This window comes from Trichosurus vulpecula, chromosome 2 (assembly GCF_011100635.1).
Source record: "Trichosurus vulpecula isolate mTriVul1 chromosome 2, mTriVul1.pri, whole genome shotgun sequence".
In the NCBI taxonomy this organism is placed as follows: Eukaryota; Metazoa; Chordata; class Mammalia; order Diprotodontia; family Phalangeridae; genus Trichosurus; species Trichosurus vulpecula.
In genome coordinates this window covers 369,315,817-369,334,835 of record NC_050574.1, presented here as the reverse complement: position 1 = coordinate 369,334,835, position 19,019 = coordinate 369,315,817, and the positions used below count along the sequence as shown (strand labels likewise).

At 38.4% G+C, this 19,019-nt stretch overlaps 1 protein-coding gene across 3 annotated transcripts in view; it reads right to left on the bottom strand.

The window, feature by feature from the left end:
- The window catches only part of CLIC6 (chloride intracellular channel 6), an 87,046-nt gene that overhangs the window by 5,912 nt on the left and 62,115 nt on the right, over positions 1-19,019 (bottom strand). Inside the window, exons 3-4 of one of the 3 annotated variants that reach the window (XM_036744820.1) lie at positions 319-362; positions 103-212 (exon numbers count right to left, since the gene is read on the bottom strand). In XM_036744820.1, coding sequence (XP_036600715.1) covers positions 103-158 — 56 coding nt within the window. In that variant the 5' untranslated portion in view covers positions 159-212; positions 319-362. Of the gene's footprint in view, positions 1-102; positions 213-318; positions 363-8,654; positions 8,673-19,019 lie in introns of those variants that run through there. The other 2 variants (XM_036744821.1, XM_036744819.1) reach the window with 2 other exon arrangements.

Here is a 19,019-nt window from a genome sequence, read left to right as displayed (position 1 = left end):
GGGAATCAAGAGAGTATGGAAAAAGGGAAGAGACAAAAGAAAGCAGGATGGAGGAAAATTAATTGCAATCATTGAAATTAAAATATTGTGTGATCCTCTTACCTTTTCAAGTCCACTGTTGTAACATTAAATATAACACCTTTTAGCCACAGTATCATAAAGAGTCTCTGAGAAAATGGGCAATTTCCAATGCTCTCACCATCATAACCAGCCTACAAAATTAAAATAGCATTTTTAAGGTCTTCAGGTAAGGTAATTTCATATTTCTAAGGTCTAAATTCCACAATAAAAATGAAATGGTTTATGGTAAGCTGTTGCTCTAAGGTATGTCAATTTCTTAAGTGCTTTTCTAGGACATTTTACTCTGGTCCCAAGTGCATATAAGTGGAGTCTGACATGATCAAATGAAGGTTAGGCAAGTAAAGGGAACACAGCAAAAATTCAGCAGATTCTACTTCCAATGTTGACTCCTTTGCTTTACCAAACATTTATTTTCTCTGTCATCTATCACCTCATCACTTCCCAATAGCAGCTTTCAACTAAGGTTTTGGGGAGGAAAAGAAGTAGCAAGAAAGAATGGAGGAAGGAGCCCTGAGAATTCCTCCAGTGATGCCAAAGACAAATGGAATATTGTTTCTGTCCTCTTTCAGGCCTATTACAAATATTACCTGTGTGACCTTGGGCAATTCATCCAACCCCATGGGTCTCTTCATTTAACTATAAAATGGGGAATTGGACCAAATTGCCTCTGAGATTATGACCAGCTCTAAATCTACGATCCTACGAATGTTAACATCCCATCTAGCTCTAATATTCTGTATGGTTCTCTGCGCCCTGTAGATTCCCCATTGATTTTTTTTCCTGAGAGACAGAACAAGAGAAGCACACAAAAGAGACAGAGAATAAGGAGACATTTTACTTCTACTTCTCAATTATATCAAGTTAGAATCCATACTTTTAAGTGTTATAGGAAAATTTGTCCCTTCCAATTCTGGAAACCTGGAGAGGAAGAGATAGGTAAAGAGTATGAAAGTTGTCCAATAGAAAACATGTATTTTATAAAAGATCTTGGGGGAAGTGAAATAATTCTTCCTACCTTCATCTTTCAAATATATCCTTCCTCATAATAATGAACATGCCCTTCTGCTACAAATTTATGTTATCTAATCTCATCTAGATCTTCATAATAGCGAGGTAATCCTTCTATTCCTGTTAAATTGATTGATCCTACTCTCTATAATGTCTCCCCCAAACCTTATCTTGACTCTAGCTTACCACAGCACCCAACCCTTTCAGCTGAGAAATTTACCTCACATTTCACTGGAAAATTGATGCCACTGGCCAAAAGCTTCATTTCCCCCCCTCTTCCTCTCATATCACCGTCTACTATCTGTTGCTTCACTCCAGTATCAGATGACCTTTTCCTTGCCAAAGCCAACCTCTTTACATTCCACTTTGGTCCCATCTTTTCTCATGTCCTCTAACACATTGCCCCCACCATCATTACTGTTCTTTCTTTAATCTTCAATATCTCCTTATATGCTGGATCCTACTCTGTTGTCTACAAACATGATCATGTTTCCATCCTCAAAACTGCTACTATCATCCTTTATCTCTCTTTCCCTTCTCTGCTAAATTCATTGTAAAAATCTCAGTTACATATTTGTTTTTTCTTACTCTCTTCTAAATCCACTGCTGTCTAACTTCTGATAGGATATGAATCATATTTGTTGATATGAAGCTGTTCTCTCAAATTATCAGTGATCTATTAACTGTTAAATCAAGTGATATTTTCTCATTCCTCATTCTTCTTGACCTCTCTGCAATTTTTGGCACTGTTGATTGCCTCCTCCTAGATACTCTCAACTCTCTGGGTTTTCCTGGTAATGCTCTTTCTCGATTTCTCTTCAATTCTTCTCTGTCTCCTTTGCCGGATCTTCATTCTTATCTCCTAGGTATAATTATCTCCCAAGGCCCCGTCCTGGGCCCATCGAGTGCTGGATTTGGATTCAGGCACATGTGAGTTCAAACATGGCTTCATACAATTACTAGTTATGTTAACTTTGGCTTAACCTCTGCCTACCTCAGTGTCCTCAGCTGTAAAATGAGGCTAATAATAACATCTATTTCCCAGGGTTGTTATGAAGATAAAATGAGATCATATTTGTAAAGTCTTTTTAAAAACCTAAAGCACCATATAAATGCTAACTATTATTATCATTATCTCATAAGTTCCCATGGGTTTAATTATCATCTCTAGATAGATGATTCTTAGATCTGTATATCCATCTCTAGTCCCACTTCTTGTTTCTACTATGACATCTCCAACCGTGTAGTGGGCATTTTGAACTGGTTGTCCCATAGGCACCTCAAACTCAACATGTCCAAAGCAAAATTCATTATTTCCCCCTCCAAAGTCATCTCCTCTTTTGAACATTCCCATGACTATTGAGGACAACATCATCATTTCAGGTTTGTTACTCCAAATTCCTCCTTCACTTTTCACTCTCACTTTCCCCACATTTCCAATCAGTCACCAAATCCTCTTTCCTATCTTCACAAATTCTCCCTTATACGTCCTCTTCTCTCCAATCAGACAAGCAATATTCTAATTCATATTCTTGTTGCCTCTCTCTTGGACTGTTGCAATTATATTGAAATTGTTTCCAGGCCTTCACCCTCTCCCAAGTCCAATCCATCCTCTACACAGCTGCCAAACTGACTGTACTAAAGCCTTAGTTTGACTGTGTGGAATCAAATATAAACTCTTCTGTTTGGCATTTAAGGCTCTTTACCATCTGGTCTCTTCTGACCTTTCCAGTTTTCTCACAATTCATTCCCCTCCATGAACTCTACAATCCAACAATACCAGCCTTCTTCTTGCTGTTTTTCTAAAAATCAGTACTTTTTGTCCATTAAAAGCAATTATTTTTCTCCTTCCCACCCTCCAACTGAAAAAAAGAATCCTTGTAACAAATATGCATAGTTTCGCAAAACAAATTCCCATGTTATTCACATCCAAAATATTTCTCACTCTGCATTTGTATGCATTCTTTTTCTGTCAAGTTCATCATTGGTCCCGTGGTTGGTCATTACACTAATCAGAGTTCAAGTTTTTCAAAGCTATTTAACTTTAACATTTCTTTTATTGTATAAATTGTGCTCCTGGTTCTGCATGCTTCACTCTGTATCAATTCATACAATTCTTCCAAAGTTTCTCTGAAATTATCTCTGTCATCATTTCTCACAATACAATAATACCCCATTACACTTGCATAGAATAATTTCTTTAGTCATTCCCCAATTGATGAGTACTTCCTTAATTTCCTTTCTGTTCCTTATTCATGACACTCCATCTCTCTTCTCTACGTCTTTGCTCTGGCTGTTGCTTATGCCTGGAATGCTCTCCAACCTCATCTTGATCTCTTGAAATCCCAGCTTTCTTTAATACTCAGGTCAATTACTGTCTTCTGCTCGAGGCTTTCCCTATTTTCCACTTGAGTTCTCCCCTTTAAGGTTACCTTCTTTTACTTGATATATAGCTCATACATACATATATTTTATGCATTGTTTCCTTCATTCGCATGTGAGCTTCCTGAGGAGAGGGACAGTTTTTGTCTTTCTTTGTATGCACAGCATAGTGTTTGGCACACAATAAGTGCTTAATAAATGCTTATTGATATTGATTGATTCACCCTTCTGGCAGTGGATTGTGTGGGGAGTGAAGTAACAGAGAAGCAAGGAAGGCATCTTACCCTACAATGGTTCACACCTCCTCTAAGATGGACATTTATTATCAAAGTTGACAAAGCAGGAGCTGAAATTCTTCTTTCTCTGTCCCAAAGCTTGACTAAATAAATTCATAATAATGCAAAGATGCTAAAAAGACCAGGATGAGATTTGGACATGCTCTTCAGTAAAGGACTCACGTGACCTCAAATGAAATCACAACATATAATAAGAATAAAGACTATTTAATAAATTAATTCTCTACAGTGTACACCAAAGCAATGTAGGCACAGCCTGAACAAAAAAAGGTAGCCTAAGTGACCTTTCTTTTGTATACTGAGGAAAAGAAAACTAAGATGTGCCAGAGTAGGAAGAGAATTAGACTAGAATTCAACCAACTTTGCTCAGCTGCCTACCTGTTGTGTGGCCATAAGCAAATTGCTTATTTCATCTGGTCCCCTTATCTATAAAATCAGGTGGTTGGACTACATGGTCTCTCAGGTTCTAATTAAGTTCTAATTTTCCATGGTGCTATGATCATATGGCTCTAAGAGAGCACATTCCTCCATGAAGCTCAATTTACTTACAGGGAGGTATAACAAGTAAAGGGGCTATGTCTGAGGTACCTGAGGCAAGATGTGAGCCATTGAACTTCAATGTAATGACCAAAGACAAAAATGTTATAGCTCATCTTCCCTAAACCTATATAGCCCCAATAAGAGGATTTGAGGGGTTACCTATATGTTCTTTCCTGGGAGAATTTGCTTGAGCCTAGAACTGGAAAATGGGAGAAGGTGCATAGATTGTGCCCAAAGTCTCATATGATTGGATTTAACTAGAAAAGAGAAGATCATGGATAAACCAAGAGAAGCCAATTTTCTTTTTCCTTTAGGCCCCATGCCATGTACCTCATGTTCCCTTCTTATCACTCTCTGGTATACTTCTCTACATCAAAGGTTCCTGAGCACTTAAAACAACTGAAAATTTTGAGGTTGCTATGAAATTAGTGGAAGGGAAAGACAGGAACATTGAATACCATCTGGTTATACCTTCATTCTAATCACCTGGACTATGCTAATAGCCTCCTAACTGATCTTTTCTTTTGACTCTACCCCTCTCCTCTCCATCTTCTACAAAATGGTCAAATGTCCTTCTGACCATTTCATTTCCCTATTCAAAAACTTCAGTCTCTAGGATAAAATATTCATTAGCCTGACATTTCAGACCTCCCACAATGTGAGTGTAAACTAACTTTCCAATTGCATTTCATATTACCCCCTTTCATACATGCCTATGTCTAATCACACAGTATTTATATAGACATAAAATGTACTCCCTTTTCATCTCTACCTCTTAGGATCCTTATCTTCCTTCAAGGCTCAACACATTTGCCTTTCCTGATCCTTATCAGTCAATAACATTCTTTCAATCAACATTTACTAAATAGCTTTTCTGTACTAGGCACTGTGTTAGGAGCAGGGGATACGGAAAAAAGGCAAAAGATAATACCTGCCCTCAAAGAGGGCAAAAATCTACAGAGAAGATGGTATCAGCATCCATAACTGAAAGATCAAGCAGAATGAGGATTGAGAAAAGGTCATTGGATTTGGCAACTCAGTGATGATTAGTAACTTTGGAGAGAGCCATTTTGGTAGCATGATAAGATTGGGAGTCATGTTGCAAAGGGTTAAGAAGAAAGTAAGGAGAGAAAAAGTGAAGGAACCTATTATAGATGGCATTTTCAAGGACTTTAGTGACAAAGAGCAGAAGAAATATAGGCCAATAGTTAGTTGGGATGGAAGGATAAAGCGAGAGATCTTTTTGATGATGGAGGAGACATGGGCATGTTTGTAAGCAGTAAGAAATGAGCCAGTAGACAGGGAGAGATTGAAAATAAGTGAGAGAGTGGTGTTGATGATGGTTGCAATCTGTTGAAGAAGGTGAGAAAGAATGTGATCACTTGAACATGGAGAGGGTAAGGGAAGGAGTAAAGCCATCTCCTCATGTAAGGTGGGTGAAGGAGAGAGCGGCAGAAAGCATCTCAGTGATATAAGATAAAAGAGAGGGTAAGGGAAGGAGTAAGGCCATCTCCTCAAGCAAAATAGGTGAAGGAGGAGATAGCAGCAGAAAACATCTCAGTGATATAAGATAAAAGAGAGGGTAAAAGAGGCAGCTCATGGCCTCAATTTTTTCTGTAAAATGTGAGGCAATGCTCTCAGCTGTGGGAAGAGGGGAAGCCATTAAAGATTTGAAAAGCCACTGTGGAGAATGGGAGAGGGGGTTGACAAGAGAGGTATAGAGGGATTTCTTAACAGGACTGAGGGCCCAACTGAGGTTGTGGAACACAAATTTGTAGTGGATCTAGTCAAAATGGTTGCATGATTTTGTCCACTTTCATTCAGCATCATGTTTGTAGGATCAAAAGCAGCTAATGGCCAGAGTGATCCAAAGCAGAGGCTTGGCAGGGTATAATCAATGAATCACTAAGGAGGCTAGAGATTTAAGAAAGGAAGACCACGTAGAGTTGAATTGGTTCACCTAAGGGTTTAAGATGGGGAAAAGAGGGGAGAGTGACTAGTGCATGGAAGATGGCCTGGGAGAGAAGTAAGGGCTCAAGATTTTAGAAGTCATGGTACAGACAAAGAGTAGGGTTTTGTAAGGGAAGGAGGTGGGCGAGGTGAAAAGCCAATAGATTATGGTCAAATAAGGGGATTTCAGAATTCTTGAACATGAAGGAGGTATGTTTGTGGGTGATGGTAAGGTCAAGGGTATGATCATCTTTGAGTATGACTGAAGTGGAGTGGAGGAGGAGGTCACAGAAAGTGAATAGATTGAGGAACTGAATGGTTAGAGTGTTTGAAGGAAAGTCAATGTGTATATTGAAGTCCCCTAGTATAAGGGCAGGAGCTGGCAAGGAGAAAAAAAATTGTGAGCCATGTTCACTGAGGAAGGAGAGGCAATGACCTGAAGGTCTATAAACGACAGCTACCAGGATATTGATTGGGTTATAGTATAGTATAATAGAGGTAAGGAGAGAATCTGGAAGTGACAATGGGAAGCAAGGAACATTCCAACTCCCTCTCCTTAACCAGTGAGATGAAATGAATGTGCGATGGTGCAGCCAGTATTAAAAAGAGTGTCCAGGGAGGCTATGTCACTGGGGTGGGGAGTGGGGGAGAAACTAGGTTTCAGTAATAGCCAGTAGATAGAAGGAGGAAAAGAAAAAAATTTAGAATGAAAAGAAGTTTTTGCCTTTGGAACAGATATTCCACAGCATACAGTGGAAGATCTGGGTGGTGTTTGTTGAAACTTTGGGGTGAGAGGGTTGAGGAGGATTGAAATAAGAAATCAGGAGGTAGGGAATGATGTTTATAATGATGTTTATAGATGATTATCTAGGGGAGTTCAGAATCACTGAAATGTGAAGTATATGACCAGGTGTGAGAATGTTCATCATGGCATGGAGGCCATCACTCCACTTCCCAAAGGAGGCTGGAGATGAGGCCGGAGGCAAATGCAGTATGAGATAGGAGGCACAGGGTCAGCAGACAAAATAGGAGGTCCTGTTTCACTCTTCCTCTTCACTGCAAAGAGTAAGATTAGACAGGAAAGGGGTACAACAGGAGATGGAAGACCTGAAGTCAAAGGCAAGGTGGCTCCTCTTTGCACCAGAGATTCTCCACACCCTTGTTGGGAGTTTGGCAGATAGCAGAAGAAAGTTGCCTTGTGATGGCTAGGATGAAAATCATTGCTCTGGGGAAGATGGAAGATTCCCAGCTCTACCCCTTGCCTCTTGCCCTCAGGAGACATACTCTCCCCCTTCAAAAATCCCTAAAGCATTTTGTCTAGATCTCTCCTTCCCCCCTATCATATAGTATCCGGTATCATACTTTTCTATATAGAGGCAGCTATATGGCATGGTGTTTAGAGTGCTGAACCTGGAGTTAGAAAGACCTGAGTTCAAATCTATAACTAGTCACTTACTGGCTTTATGACCCTGGACAAGTCGCTTAATAGCTGTCTGCCTCAGTTTACTCATCTGTAAAATGGGGCAAATAATGGGCCCTATCTCACAGGGTTATTGTAAGGATAAAATGAGATATTACTTGAAAAGCACTTTGCAAACCTTAAAGCAACATATACATTTTATATATACATATATATATACACACACACACCTACATACATATACACACATATAATATATATAGCATATATATATAATATAGGCATAATATAGACATATCCTATATATTATATATATATATATGCAAACTATTATAATTACATGGCACATTAAACCCATTCCCTACTATAATGTAAGTCCCTTGACGATAGGAACATTATATCTCTAGAACTTAGAACAATGCTTTAAATAAATACTTAATAAATGTTTTTTTTTCACACTGGAGGAAACAAAAGGCACAAGCACTGTGCCTGTCTGTGAGAATGCCCCCAAACAATTTTTCTTCTTCCCCTTAGAGCAAAACAAAATGTATTTTCACCACTGCTACCTCCTCTCTCTCCCAATCTGTACTAAAGAAAAAAGAAAGCTGAGTTTTATTTTTTTTAATTTACATGGCTTACTGTTTTGTTATTCTTTAAAATTGTGCTACATTCTGAATAGCTGCAGCTTTTAACGTACTCAAGCAGGGGGAAGGGGGCAGGGGTACAAAAGAATAAGGACATTCAACCACATACCTATTTTAGCTAGTCTGGACTTGCAGCCTTTTAAAGCTCATATTTTGTAGTAGTTATACTAAGTACAGTAAAGCCCAAAATAAGTCTGCAGAGTGGGGCAATCATTTTTTTCTGACTTGTCTCTTTAACCTTTTGAGTTCTAGTCTAACTCATTTTGAATGCAATGAAATCCCTGCTTAACTATGTGTATTTTCTTCATTGTTGGATTTGTTGATAAAGCTCACCTTCACAAAGAGCTCTGTGTCTGGAAATGGGCATCTTTAATGCAGAAAGTAGTTTTCAACCCTGAGCTCCAAAGAATAATTATATTGTGTGAGCCTCTTAATTTGCTCCATCTCTTTAATGATCTCAACCTCTGTATCAAGTCAATGTTTTTCCTGGTAATTGTCCTGCTCCTCTCCATTTCCTGTATCCTGGCAGCTACTGCTCCCTTTTTATGGAAGTAGAGTTAAATGAATGGGGGACAGGGATGTGCCATTGTTAGCAGACTCTGCTAAGGTCCCAGACTTCAAGAGACTCAGCAGCAGAATTACAGATGGACTCTGACATCTGGCTTGTTGGTGGCAGGAGCGTCTGTGTGGCCAGAATGTCCATGATTTATATGATAGTCATGAAAGCTGCCTTTGCACATTATCCCCCAGGGTCACTTTAAAATCACAGAGTGCAAACTAGTACGGCTGTTTGACTGAAGGCTGAACAACATTTTAGAAGAATTAACTGGCTGCCACCAGTGCCAATAAAACAGGATTTACATATGCAGTGTTGCCTCATCTTAAATTACTCTTAAAAGAAATCTGTCTCAGTCGGTTGTAAATGAGGGGGTTACGGGAACATAGTGGGAGTGACTAGGACGTCTTGCTGCCTAATTTTATTACTTTAATGTGCTTCAGTACTAGGACATGCCAGCAAAAATAAAGGAGAGGATACATAATCTAGCCCATTAATGAGCAATGAGAATTCTATCTTGATGGTATTCATAAAATAGGCCAAGATAATGGGATAAATACATATAAATGAGGCGTGAGTAACTGACAATATTACAATAAGTGGGAAATTTTTATCAAATAAAGTCAGTCAACAAGCATTTATTAAGACCATACTAACTGCCAGGCACTGTACTGAGGAGAATAACAAAGGCAAAAAATGATTCTGCTCTCAAGAAGCTCATAGTCTAATAGGGGAGGAAAATTTTTAAAGTCTTATTTGTCAATGCTAACAACTCTCTAGGCTAATTTTAGGATTTCTCAACCATGTTCTAAGCCTTGGAAGAAATTTGTGTGTGTACATTTTTAATACATTCAAATTAAACAGATTGGGAGATAAAAGTGTCTGCTTCCCACCAGTTGTTGAAGACAACTTTGGACAACTCAGAATTGGATGTTCTGCTTTTAAAACTCAACTTTTTAAGAGCCTGAGATTGTAATTTCCTTTACAACTTGTTCAGGTTTCAGTATTTGAGAACACTGAAATTTCTGCTGACTTTCCCCTCAGAAAGTACTGGAATGAAATGAACAACACAGCAGCCTGCATTATAAAAAATGGACAATTTAGTATTTGTTCTCTTTTAATCAAAACTTACTTTAAATAATGTCTATATGGTTTACCTGTTTCACACTGATTCAATATATTTGAAACTAAGAAGAAAAATTACTTTAGTATCTTTTGCTGCAGGCAAACAGAATTTCATTCAATTCAATAAACAATGATTAAAGATTTAAGATACTGTGCAAAGTAATTGTTCATGATACAAAGCTACGAAACGGTTTCTACTCAAAAAGTTAAAAAGGTCAAAGTTTGGTTGTTGAGGTTTTTTTTGAAACATGGATTTGAAGCTTTATAAACTATTCAAACTCATTATTTAAAGATAACTATCTTTAAAAAAAAAGATGTCTTCAATATGGATAGTTCCACACGTAAGTTTTAACACATGTAGTCTGGAAGTGATTTTGCTGGTATGGGTAGTCCCTCTATTGAGTCAGATCACAACCAATATATTAGAGTATTAAAGAATTGTCTAAGGCTCACAGAACATAAGCAACTTTCCTAGAGTAACATAGCTAGTAAGTTCCAAAGGAAGGATTTGAACCCAGGTCTTCCTGATTTCAAGTCCAGGACTATATCATAGCTGCCTTTCTATGGCCAATAACAAAGATACCATATTCATTGTACAATATTGCTTTTCTTTTCTTTTTTCTTCTCTTATTTCCTCCTTTCTTCCTTCTCTCACTTCCTCCTTCCTTTCTTTTCTTTCCTTCCTCCTTCCTTCCTTCCTTCCTTCCTTCATTCCTTCTTCCTTTTCTCCCTCTGTCCCTCCCTTTCTTCCTTCCTTTCTATTTCTTGAATTGAATCAAAAAATCTTGAATGGAGCAAATCATCTAAGTCCACCTGTTTTGATTCCAGTTTATTCATCTACAAACTGCATGAACAAAGTTTTATCAAGCAAAAGGACCTTTATTTATGTGTCCAGTTGTCCTTGAAGTGGCATGTAAATTTTGTCCTTTCTCAGGGGGAGGGGAAAAAAGGATCACTTTGTTGTGACCCACATCATGGAAATGTAAGTCATTCAGAGTTTTCTGGGACTCATTTTTCTCCCTGTGGAAATGAGGAAATAGCAATAGGTGGCCTGTAGGTATCCTAGGAATGAGAGAAGCTCTGGGGTCTGTTTATATGCATAGCCTGGAAGGTATCTGCCATCAATCAGTCTGCTGTGAACAAGAACAGACTAGTTTGGGAGATGATGCTAAACCCACATAACTAGCCATGTGATACTTCCAAGTTCCCTGTCGTTTAGCTGGCTCTTTCTAGTCATTCTCAAGGATCATGTTGTGTCAGGCTTCTACTAGATTCATGCTATTTAGTCTTCACAACTATACTTTTCTTTCTTGCTTGGTTTTGGAAAAGAGTTCTTTAGTGCTGTGAGTTTAGTTATGCCACGACACTGATTTTCCCCTCCTCGTATTGACAATATAAAAATCTGTTTCTCTGCCTTTATTTTCAACAGTTGATGCTTCGCTCCAGGAGCATTTGCTCAAGTTTATGTCAAGTTCTCATTGTTATCTTAGGTTCTAGACATGCTGGGAGAGATAGTGAGTTAATACCCATGTTACTTTTCTCCTCTGTGGCATTAACTGAGATGCTTTTCTTCAGGAGAAATGCTCAGAGATGACTGGAGAATTCCAGTAAAAAGCAGTCAAGTTCATTAAACACAAAAGAAGTATGGCATATTCAAAGAAGAGCAGCTAGGTGGTGCAGTGGATAGTCAGGATGACTCATCTTTGTGAGTTCAAATCTGACCTCGGACACTTTAGTCACTATGTAACCCTGAACAAGTCAGTTAGCCCTGTTTGACTCAGTTTCCCCATCTGCAAAATGAACCAGAGAAGGAAATCACAAACCACTCCAGTATCTTTGCCAAGAAAACCCTATATTGAGTCATGAAGAGTTGGACACAACTAAAATGACTCAACAACAACAGCAGATATTCAAAGAATCGTGGCATTTGTAATCAAAGAAAGTAGATTCAAATCTCAGCTCTGCTACTTTGCGTAATCATAGAATTTCTGAGTTAGAATGAACCTCAGCATCTATGTATTCTCATTTATACTTGAAAAAAAATCTACCAGACAAGTGGCTATCCAGTCTTTGTATAAAGAGAAAGATAATAATGCGAAAGAATGCACTGCCTCCCAATACAGCACATTCCATTTGGGGATAGCTTTAATTGTGTAGGCGTTTTTATGCCAAACCTGAATTCTCCTCTTTGGAATTTCCACTTGTTGCTCCTAAGTCTGTCCTCTGGGGCCAAACAAAACAAGTTTAATCCTTCTTTCATATGACAGGAGTCAAATACTTGAAGACATTTATCATGACATCCAGAATCTTCTTTTCTGAACATATCCATTTCTTTCAACTGATCCCATTATGGCATGAGTCGAAGGTACTTCCTTTACCATTTTGGTTGCCCTCTTCTATAATCTCTTTAGCTTATTAACTTCCTTCCTAAAAAAATCGTGCCCAAAACTGCTCCCAGTAATCCAGCTATGGTCTGGCTAGGCAAAGTGTAGGAAGACTCATTCTTGGAAACTTTGCCCACCTTGTTGTTGTTGTTCAGTTGTTTCAGTTGTGTCACTCTTTGTGACTCCATTTGAGGTTTTCTTGGCAAGGATATTGGAGTGGATTGCCACTGCCTTCTCCAGCTCATTTTACAGATGAGGAAACTGAGGCAAACAGGGTTAAGTGACTTGCCCAGTGTCACACAGCCAGTAAGTCTCTGAGGCCAGATTTGAACTCAGATCTTCCTGAGTCCCAGGCCCAGTGCTCTATCCACTGTGCCACCTCACCATCCTCAATGCATTCCAAAACTGCACTAACATTTTGTAAGCTTTCTTTTTTTAATGCCTTTAAAAAATCTAGAATTCAGTTTCTTCAGTTGTACAAGGTAGAGATTAGACCATTGGGACACCATACATATACAGTAGAAAGCACACTGGCTCCACAGTTAAAGGATCTGAAATCCTGCCCCTGAGATAAAAATGATATTGAGGTCTCTTTCGGCTATAAATCCTATAATCCCAATACTAGAGTGATGGTACAGTGAGAGGTCATAAATTGAGAGCTGGAAGGGACTATCGAGTCTAACTTCCTTCTCTCAGAGATGAGGAAAATGAGGCCTAAGGAGAAGAAATGAGGTGCCCAAGTGCACAAACCTAGTAAACATCATGGACAAACTGTAAGATCCTTCCTGCCGCACTAGAGATGCTCCTATGTACCAAATTCAAAAGAAAAGGGCTCTCAAGTAAAGAAAATTTGACGATGACAGAAAGAAGATTAAAATGGTTCATGAAAAGATAATTTTTGAAAAATTTTCAGAAAAAATAATCAACACCAGATCACCAGCCAATTGTTAACTCCCCAATCCAAATGGATGCAACCTGTAGCCAAGCTGCCTTCCTTCCCCAAACCCCAGTGTTGACTATAATTTTAGGCTTCAAAATTTGGAGTTCAGGGGGCGGAGCCAAGATGGCGGCTGGTAAGCAGGGACTAGAGTGAGCTCCGTTACCGAGTCCCTCCAAAAACCTATTAAAAAAATGGCTCTGAACCAATTCTAGAACGGCAGAACCCACAGAACAGCAGAGGGAAGCAGGGCTCCAGCCCAGGACAGCCTGGATGGTCTCTGGGTGAGGTCTATTCCACATGGAGCTGGGAGCTGGGAGCTGGGAATGGAGTGGAGAAGAGCCCAGCCTGAGCGGCGTGGACCATCCAGACCAGAAGCCGGGCGGAGGGGACCCTAGCACCCTGATTCAGTGAGCTGCGGCAGTTACCAGACCCCTCAACTCACAAACACCAAAGACTGCGGAGAAGGTTAGTGGGAAAAGCTGCGGGAGTGGAAGGAGTTCACGGTTCGGCTTCCAGCCCCGGGGGCAGCGGAGGTGGGGCAGCTACAGCTGTTGTTACTTACGGCTCCAGGCCCATCTGGTGGGAGGAATTAAGTGGTGGATCAGAGCAGGAGTGCAACAGCCTGCTGAAGATCTAAGCCCAGTCTGGACTGGGGGTTCTTGGGGAAGGAGTAGTGTGGGTCTGACAGAGCTGGCACCTCCCCCCCAAACGTGGAACATAGAACTCGTTAGTCTACAAGCAGTCATACCCCACTGAAAAACTCAAGGGTCAAGTTAGTTGGTTGGGAATATGGCCAGGCAGAGAAAGCACACCCAGATTCAGTCTCAGACTTTGGATTCTTTCTTTGGTGACAAAGAAGACCAAAACATACAGCCTAAAGAAGACAACAAAGTCATAGAGCCTACAACAAAAGCCTCCAAGAAAAACATGAACTGGTCCCAGGCCATGGAAGAGCTCAAAAAGGATTTGGAAAAGCAAGTTAGAGAAGTAGAGGAAAAATTGGGAAGAGAAATGAGAAGGATGTGAGAAAACCATGAAAAACAAGTCAATGACTTGCTAAAGGAGACCCAAAAAAATACTGAAAAATACACTGAAGAAAACAACACCTTAAAAAACAGACTAACTCAAATGGCAAAAGAGCTCCAAAAAGCCAATGAGGAGAAGAATGCCTTGAAAGGCAGAATTAGCCAAATGGAAAAGGAGGTCCAAAAGACCACTGAAGAAAATACTACCTTAAAAATTAGATTGGAGCAAGTGGAAGCTAGTGACTTTATGAGGAATCAGGATATTATAAAACAGAACCAAAGGAATGAAAAAATGTAAGACAATGTGAAATATCTCCTTGGAAAAACCACTGACCTGGAAAATAGATCCAGGAGAGAGAATTTAAAAATTATTGGACTACCTGAAAGCCATGATCAAAAAGAGAGCCCAGATACCATCTTTCAAGAAATTATCAAGGAGAACTGCCCTGATATTCTAGAGCCACAGGGCAAAATAGAAATTGAAAGAATCCATCGATCGCCTCCTCAAATAGATCCCAAAAAGAAATCTCCTAGGAATATTGTTGCCAAATTCCAGAGCTCCCAGATCAAGGAGAAAATACTGCAAGCAGCCAGAAAGAAACAATTTGAGTATTGTGGAAACCCAATCAGAATAACCCAAGACCTGGCAGCTTCTACATTAAGAGATCGAAGGGCTTGGAATGCGATATTCCGGAGGTCAATGGAGCTAGGATTAAAACCTAGAATCACCTACCCAGCAAAAGTGAGTATCATGTTCCAAGGCAAAATATGGACTTTCAATAAAATAGAGGACTTTCAAGCTTTCTCAATGAAAAGACCAGAACTGAATAGAAAATTTGACTTTCAAACACAAGAATCAAGAGAAGCATGAAGAGGTAATCAAGAAACGGAAATTGCAAGGGACTTACTAAAGTTGAACTGTTTTGTTTACATTCCTACATAGAAAGATGATGTGTATGATTCATGAGACCTCAGTATTAGGGTAGTTAAAGGGAATATTCATATATATATATATATGTATATATATATATATATATGTTTATGTATATATATAAGAGAGTGTGTATGTATGTATATATCTATGTGTATATGTATGTATGTGTAGGTATGTGTATATATATATATATGTCTGTTTATATATATATGTATAAGAGAGAGAGAGCAGACACAGAGTGAGTTGAAGATGAAGGGAAGATATCTAAAAGAAATAAAATGAAATTAAGGGATGAGAGAGCAACATACTGAGAGAGGGAGATAGGGAGAGATAGAATGGGGTGGATTATCTCACGTAAAGGTGGCAAGAGGAAGCAGTTCTGTGGGAGGAGGGGAGAGGGCAGGTGAGGGGGGAATGAGTGAACCTTGCTCTCATCAGATTTGGCCTGAGGGGGAATACCATACATACTCAGTTGGGTATCTTACCCCACAGGAAAGAACAGGGAGGAAGATAAAAAAAATAAAATAAAAGGGGGGGGATGATGGAGGGGAGGGCAGATGGGGGTGGAGGTAATCAAAACAAACACTTTGGAAAGGGGACAGGGTCAAGGGAGAAAATTCAATAAAGCGGGATGGGTTGAAAAGGAGCAAATGTAGTTAGCCTTTCACAACATGAGTATTGTGGAAGGGTTATACATAATGATATATGTGTGGCCTAGGTTGAATTGCTCGACTTCTTAGGGAGGGTGGGTAGGAAGGGAAGAGGGGAGAGAATTTGGAACTCAAAGTTTTAAAATCAGATGTTCAAAAAAAAAAAGTTTTTGCATGTAACTAAAAAATAAGATACACAGGCAATGGGGCGTAGAAATTTATCTTGCCTTACAAGAAAAGAAGGGAAAAGGGGATGTGAGGGGTGATAGAGGGGAGGGCTGACTGGGGAACAGGGCAACTAGAATAGAAGCCATCTTGGAGTGGGGGGGAGGGTAGAAATGGGGAGAAAATTTGTAATTCAAACTGTTGTGAAAATCAATGCTGAAAACCAAATATGTTAAATAAATAAATTTAAATTATAAAAAAAAAATTGGAGTTCACCATTTGTCAATGGTAGAAGGGAAATCTACTCCCAGGAGAGGCTGAAGTTGGTGAATCAGATGAGGCTTGAGACTCAAGAGGAAGATAAAGAGATGGTTGTAGAGGTGTGTGGAAGCCTATGAAGAAGATCATAGAGGTGAAAGAGGCCCAGAAGTATGATGCTGGTAACAATAACATAAAACTGTATAAGAAGAAACAGGTAACCAAAGGAGTAAAGAATGGTGGAAAATGATTCAATTTTAAACATTTCTCAGATTTTCCTATCATTAGTGTCCTGAGGTCTTCTCCAGCTTCTTTTGTGGCCAGCCTCCTGGAGTTAAACTAAGAAATAAAGAAAGTTGGTCACAATAATTTGAGGGTGGAACCCATGGATAAGTAAAACTGTAAAAAGTAGAGAATAGGTCTAGGTACAAATGGCTTCCTGAGTCTCCCTGAAAAAGTCTCTCAATGGACTGTCCTCACCCCCAGGAGAACCACAGACCTTTTACAAATGCTAGTTTGAAAAAAGAGAGAACAGGCAGCAGGGGATGGTTAAGGGCCACAATAGTGCTGGGCCAACAAAAGGGAAATGATTCACAGCAGCATATCTACAAGAACATCATAGGAAAAAAATCAGGAGAAAAACTGAAAATGCATATGAAAATTGACTAAGGAGAAGTGTAAAAAAATAAATAAAAGACGATCTTATCAAATACTTTGCAACAAAGGATAATGAGTCAAAATCCCCTGAGGAAAATGAAGGTATTATAACAAATTATCCAAGGCCTCTGAAATAACAATGGAATATTTCCAAGAACCTCAACGATGGTTCAAATAAGCATTCAAAGAAATAAGTGAAAATATCTAAGACGTTAAGGACAAAAAGTACAGATCTTAAAAAAGAAATCAACAAGTTTAATATTTTAATATAATATATAATTATAATATAATAATATATAATTTTCATTTAAAAACTCTCAAATTGTCCAAAGAACACTAAGAAAATGAAGAAAGCACTAATGAGCAAAAGAACCAAAGGAACAGAAAAATGAAGCATAAAATGAACAAGAGATAAAAGATAATATTTTGGGAACCAAAAACATATAGACATTGATAGTCATACGAAATCCATAGAAGACTTTAATAGTCCTCACAGACCTGGATAAAGCCACAGAAAGATAAGCAATAAAGAAAATAGATAGCTGAACAGTTGCAAATGAATTCTATTGAATATGTGAAGCACACTGAAAAGTTATACTACAAAAATTGTTCACAAAACTGTACTTTGCCAAAGATTTTATAAAGCAAACATGTTTCTGATATAAAAATCAGAGAGAAAATAGGAAAAGAGAATATAAACCAATTTCCTAAATAATATCGATGCAAAAAATTTAGAGGAAAGAAATGAGCATTTATTAAACATCTTCTATGTATCAAACATTGTGCTAAATGCTTTACAAATATTATGTCATTTGATCTTCTCACTAACCCTGGGAAGTAGGTATTATTATCATCCTTATTTTACTGTTGAGGAAACTGAGTCAGTCAGAGGATAAGTGATGTGCCAGGGGCACACAGCAAGTAGGTATCTGAGGCTGGGTCTGAACTCCAGCCTTCTTGACTCCAGTGCCAGCCCTCTCGCCACTGCACAACCTAGTTTTCTCTTTAAAGAATATCTTTACAAAGATAATGCAGAAATACACTCAGCAAATAATTCCCTCTATCCAAATTAGATTCATGCCCAAGATACAATGGTGGTTCAATATTTAAAAAAACCTACTGGCATAATAAAAAGCATGATTATTTCCATGGAGATGCAGAAGGGGGAAAAGCCTTTGACAAAATCCAACGTCCTTTCATGCAAACAAAAACAAAAAAACCATAAGCATGGAAGGAACCTTCTTTCATCTTTAATGTGATAAAAAGCACATATCTAGAACTAAGAGCCAATATTATTTTCAATGGAGAAAAAATCATCCCCATTTGTAGATGGCATGATGGTGCACTTAGAAAACCATATATCATCAGGAATGAAATTAATTGTGATGATTAAGATCTTTGGTTGCTTGATAATAGACCAAATACATCACCATTTTTAAAACCATGTTAACCAAAAAAAAGAAAGAAATGATAACATGAAAAATTCTATTTATAATGCCTGAAAAATACGTAAGATACCTGATAGTAAACCTACAAAGGAATGTACATATTTTATATAATTATTGCTATAAAACACTTCATACAAATAAGTGGAAGTATTCAGTACTTATGGTTGAGTTATGCTAATGTAATAAAAATAAAAATACCATCAAAATTATTTTATAGGTTTAGTGCTATACCAAAAAGAGCAGCACAATGATACTTTTGTTACTTAACAGTAGCAATGCATTTAGAGAAAAGAATAAGATCAAGATTTTCAAGAGAAATAAGTGAGAAAAAGGATAAATAAAAAAACCCAGCCCTGCCAGATGTTAAAAAATGAATTAATGTTAAGACTATACTCTAAAATAATATTTACCAAAACTACTTGGTACTAGTTAAAATGAAGAAAAATTAATCAATGAAACAAACCATATATGTTCCCCTCTTGGCAACAAGAGAAAATGGAAAAAAATAGAAACAATTGAAAACTGCAGCCAAGGATTTTTAAAAACCCTGGAACAT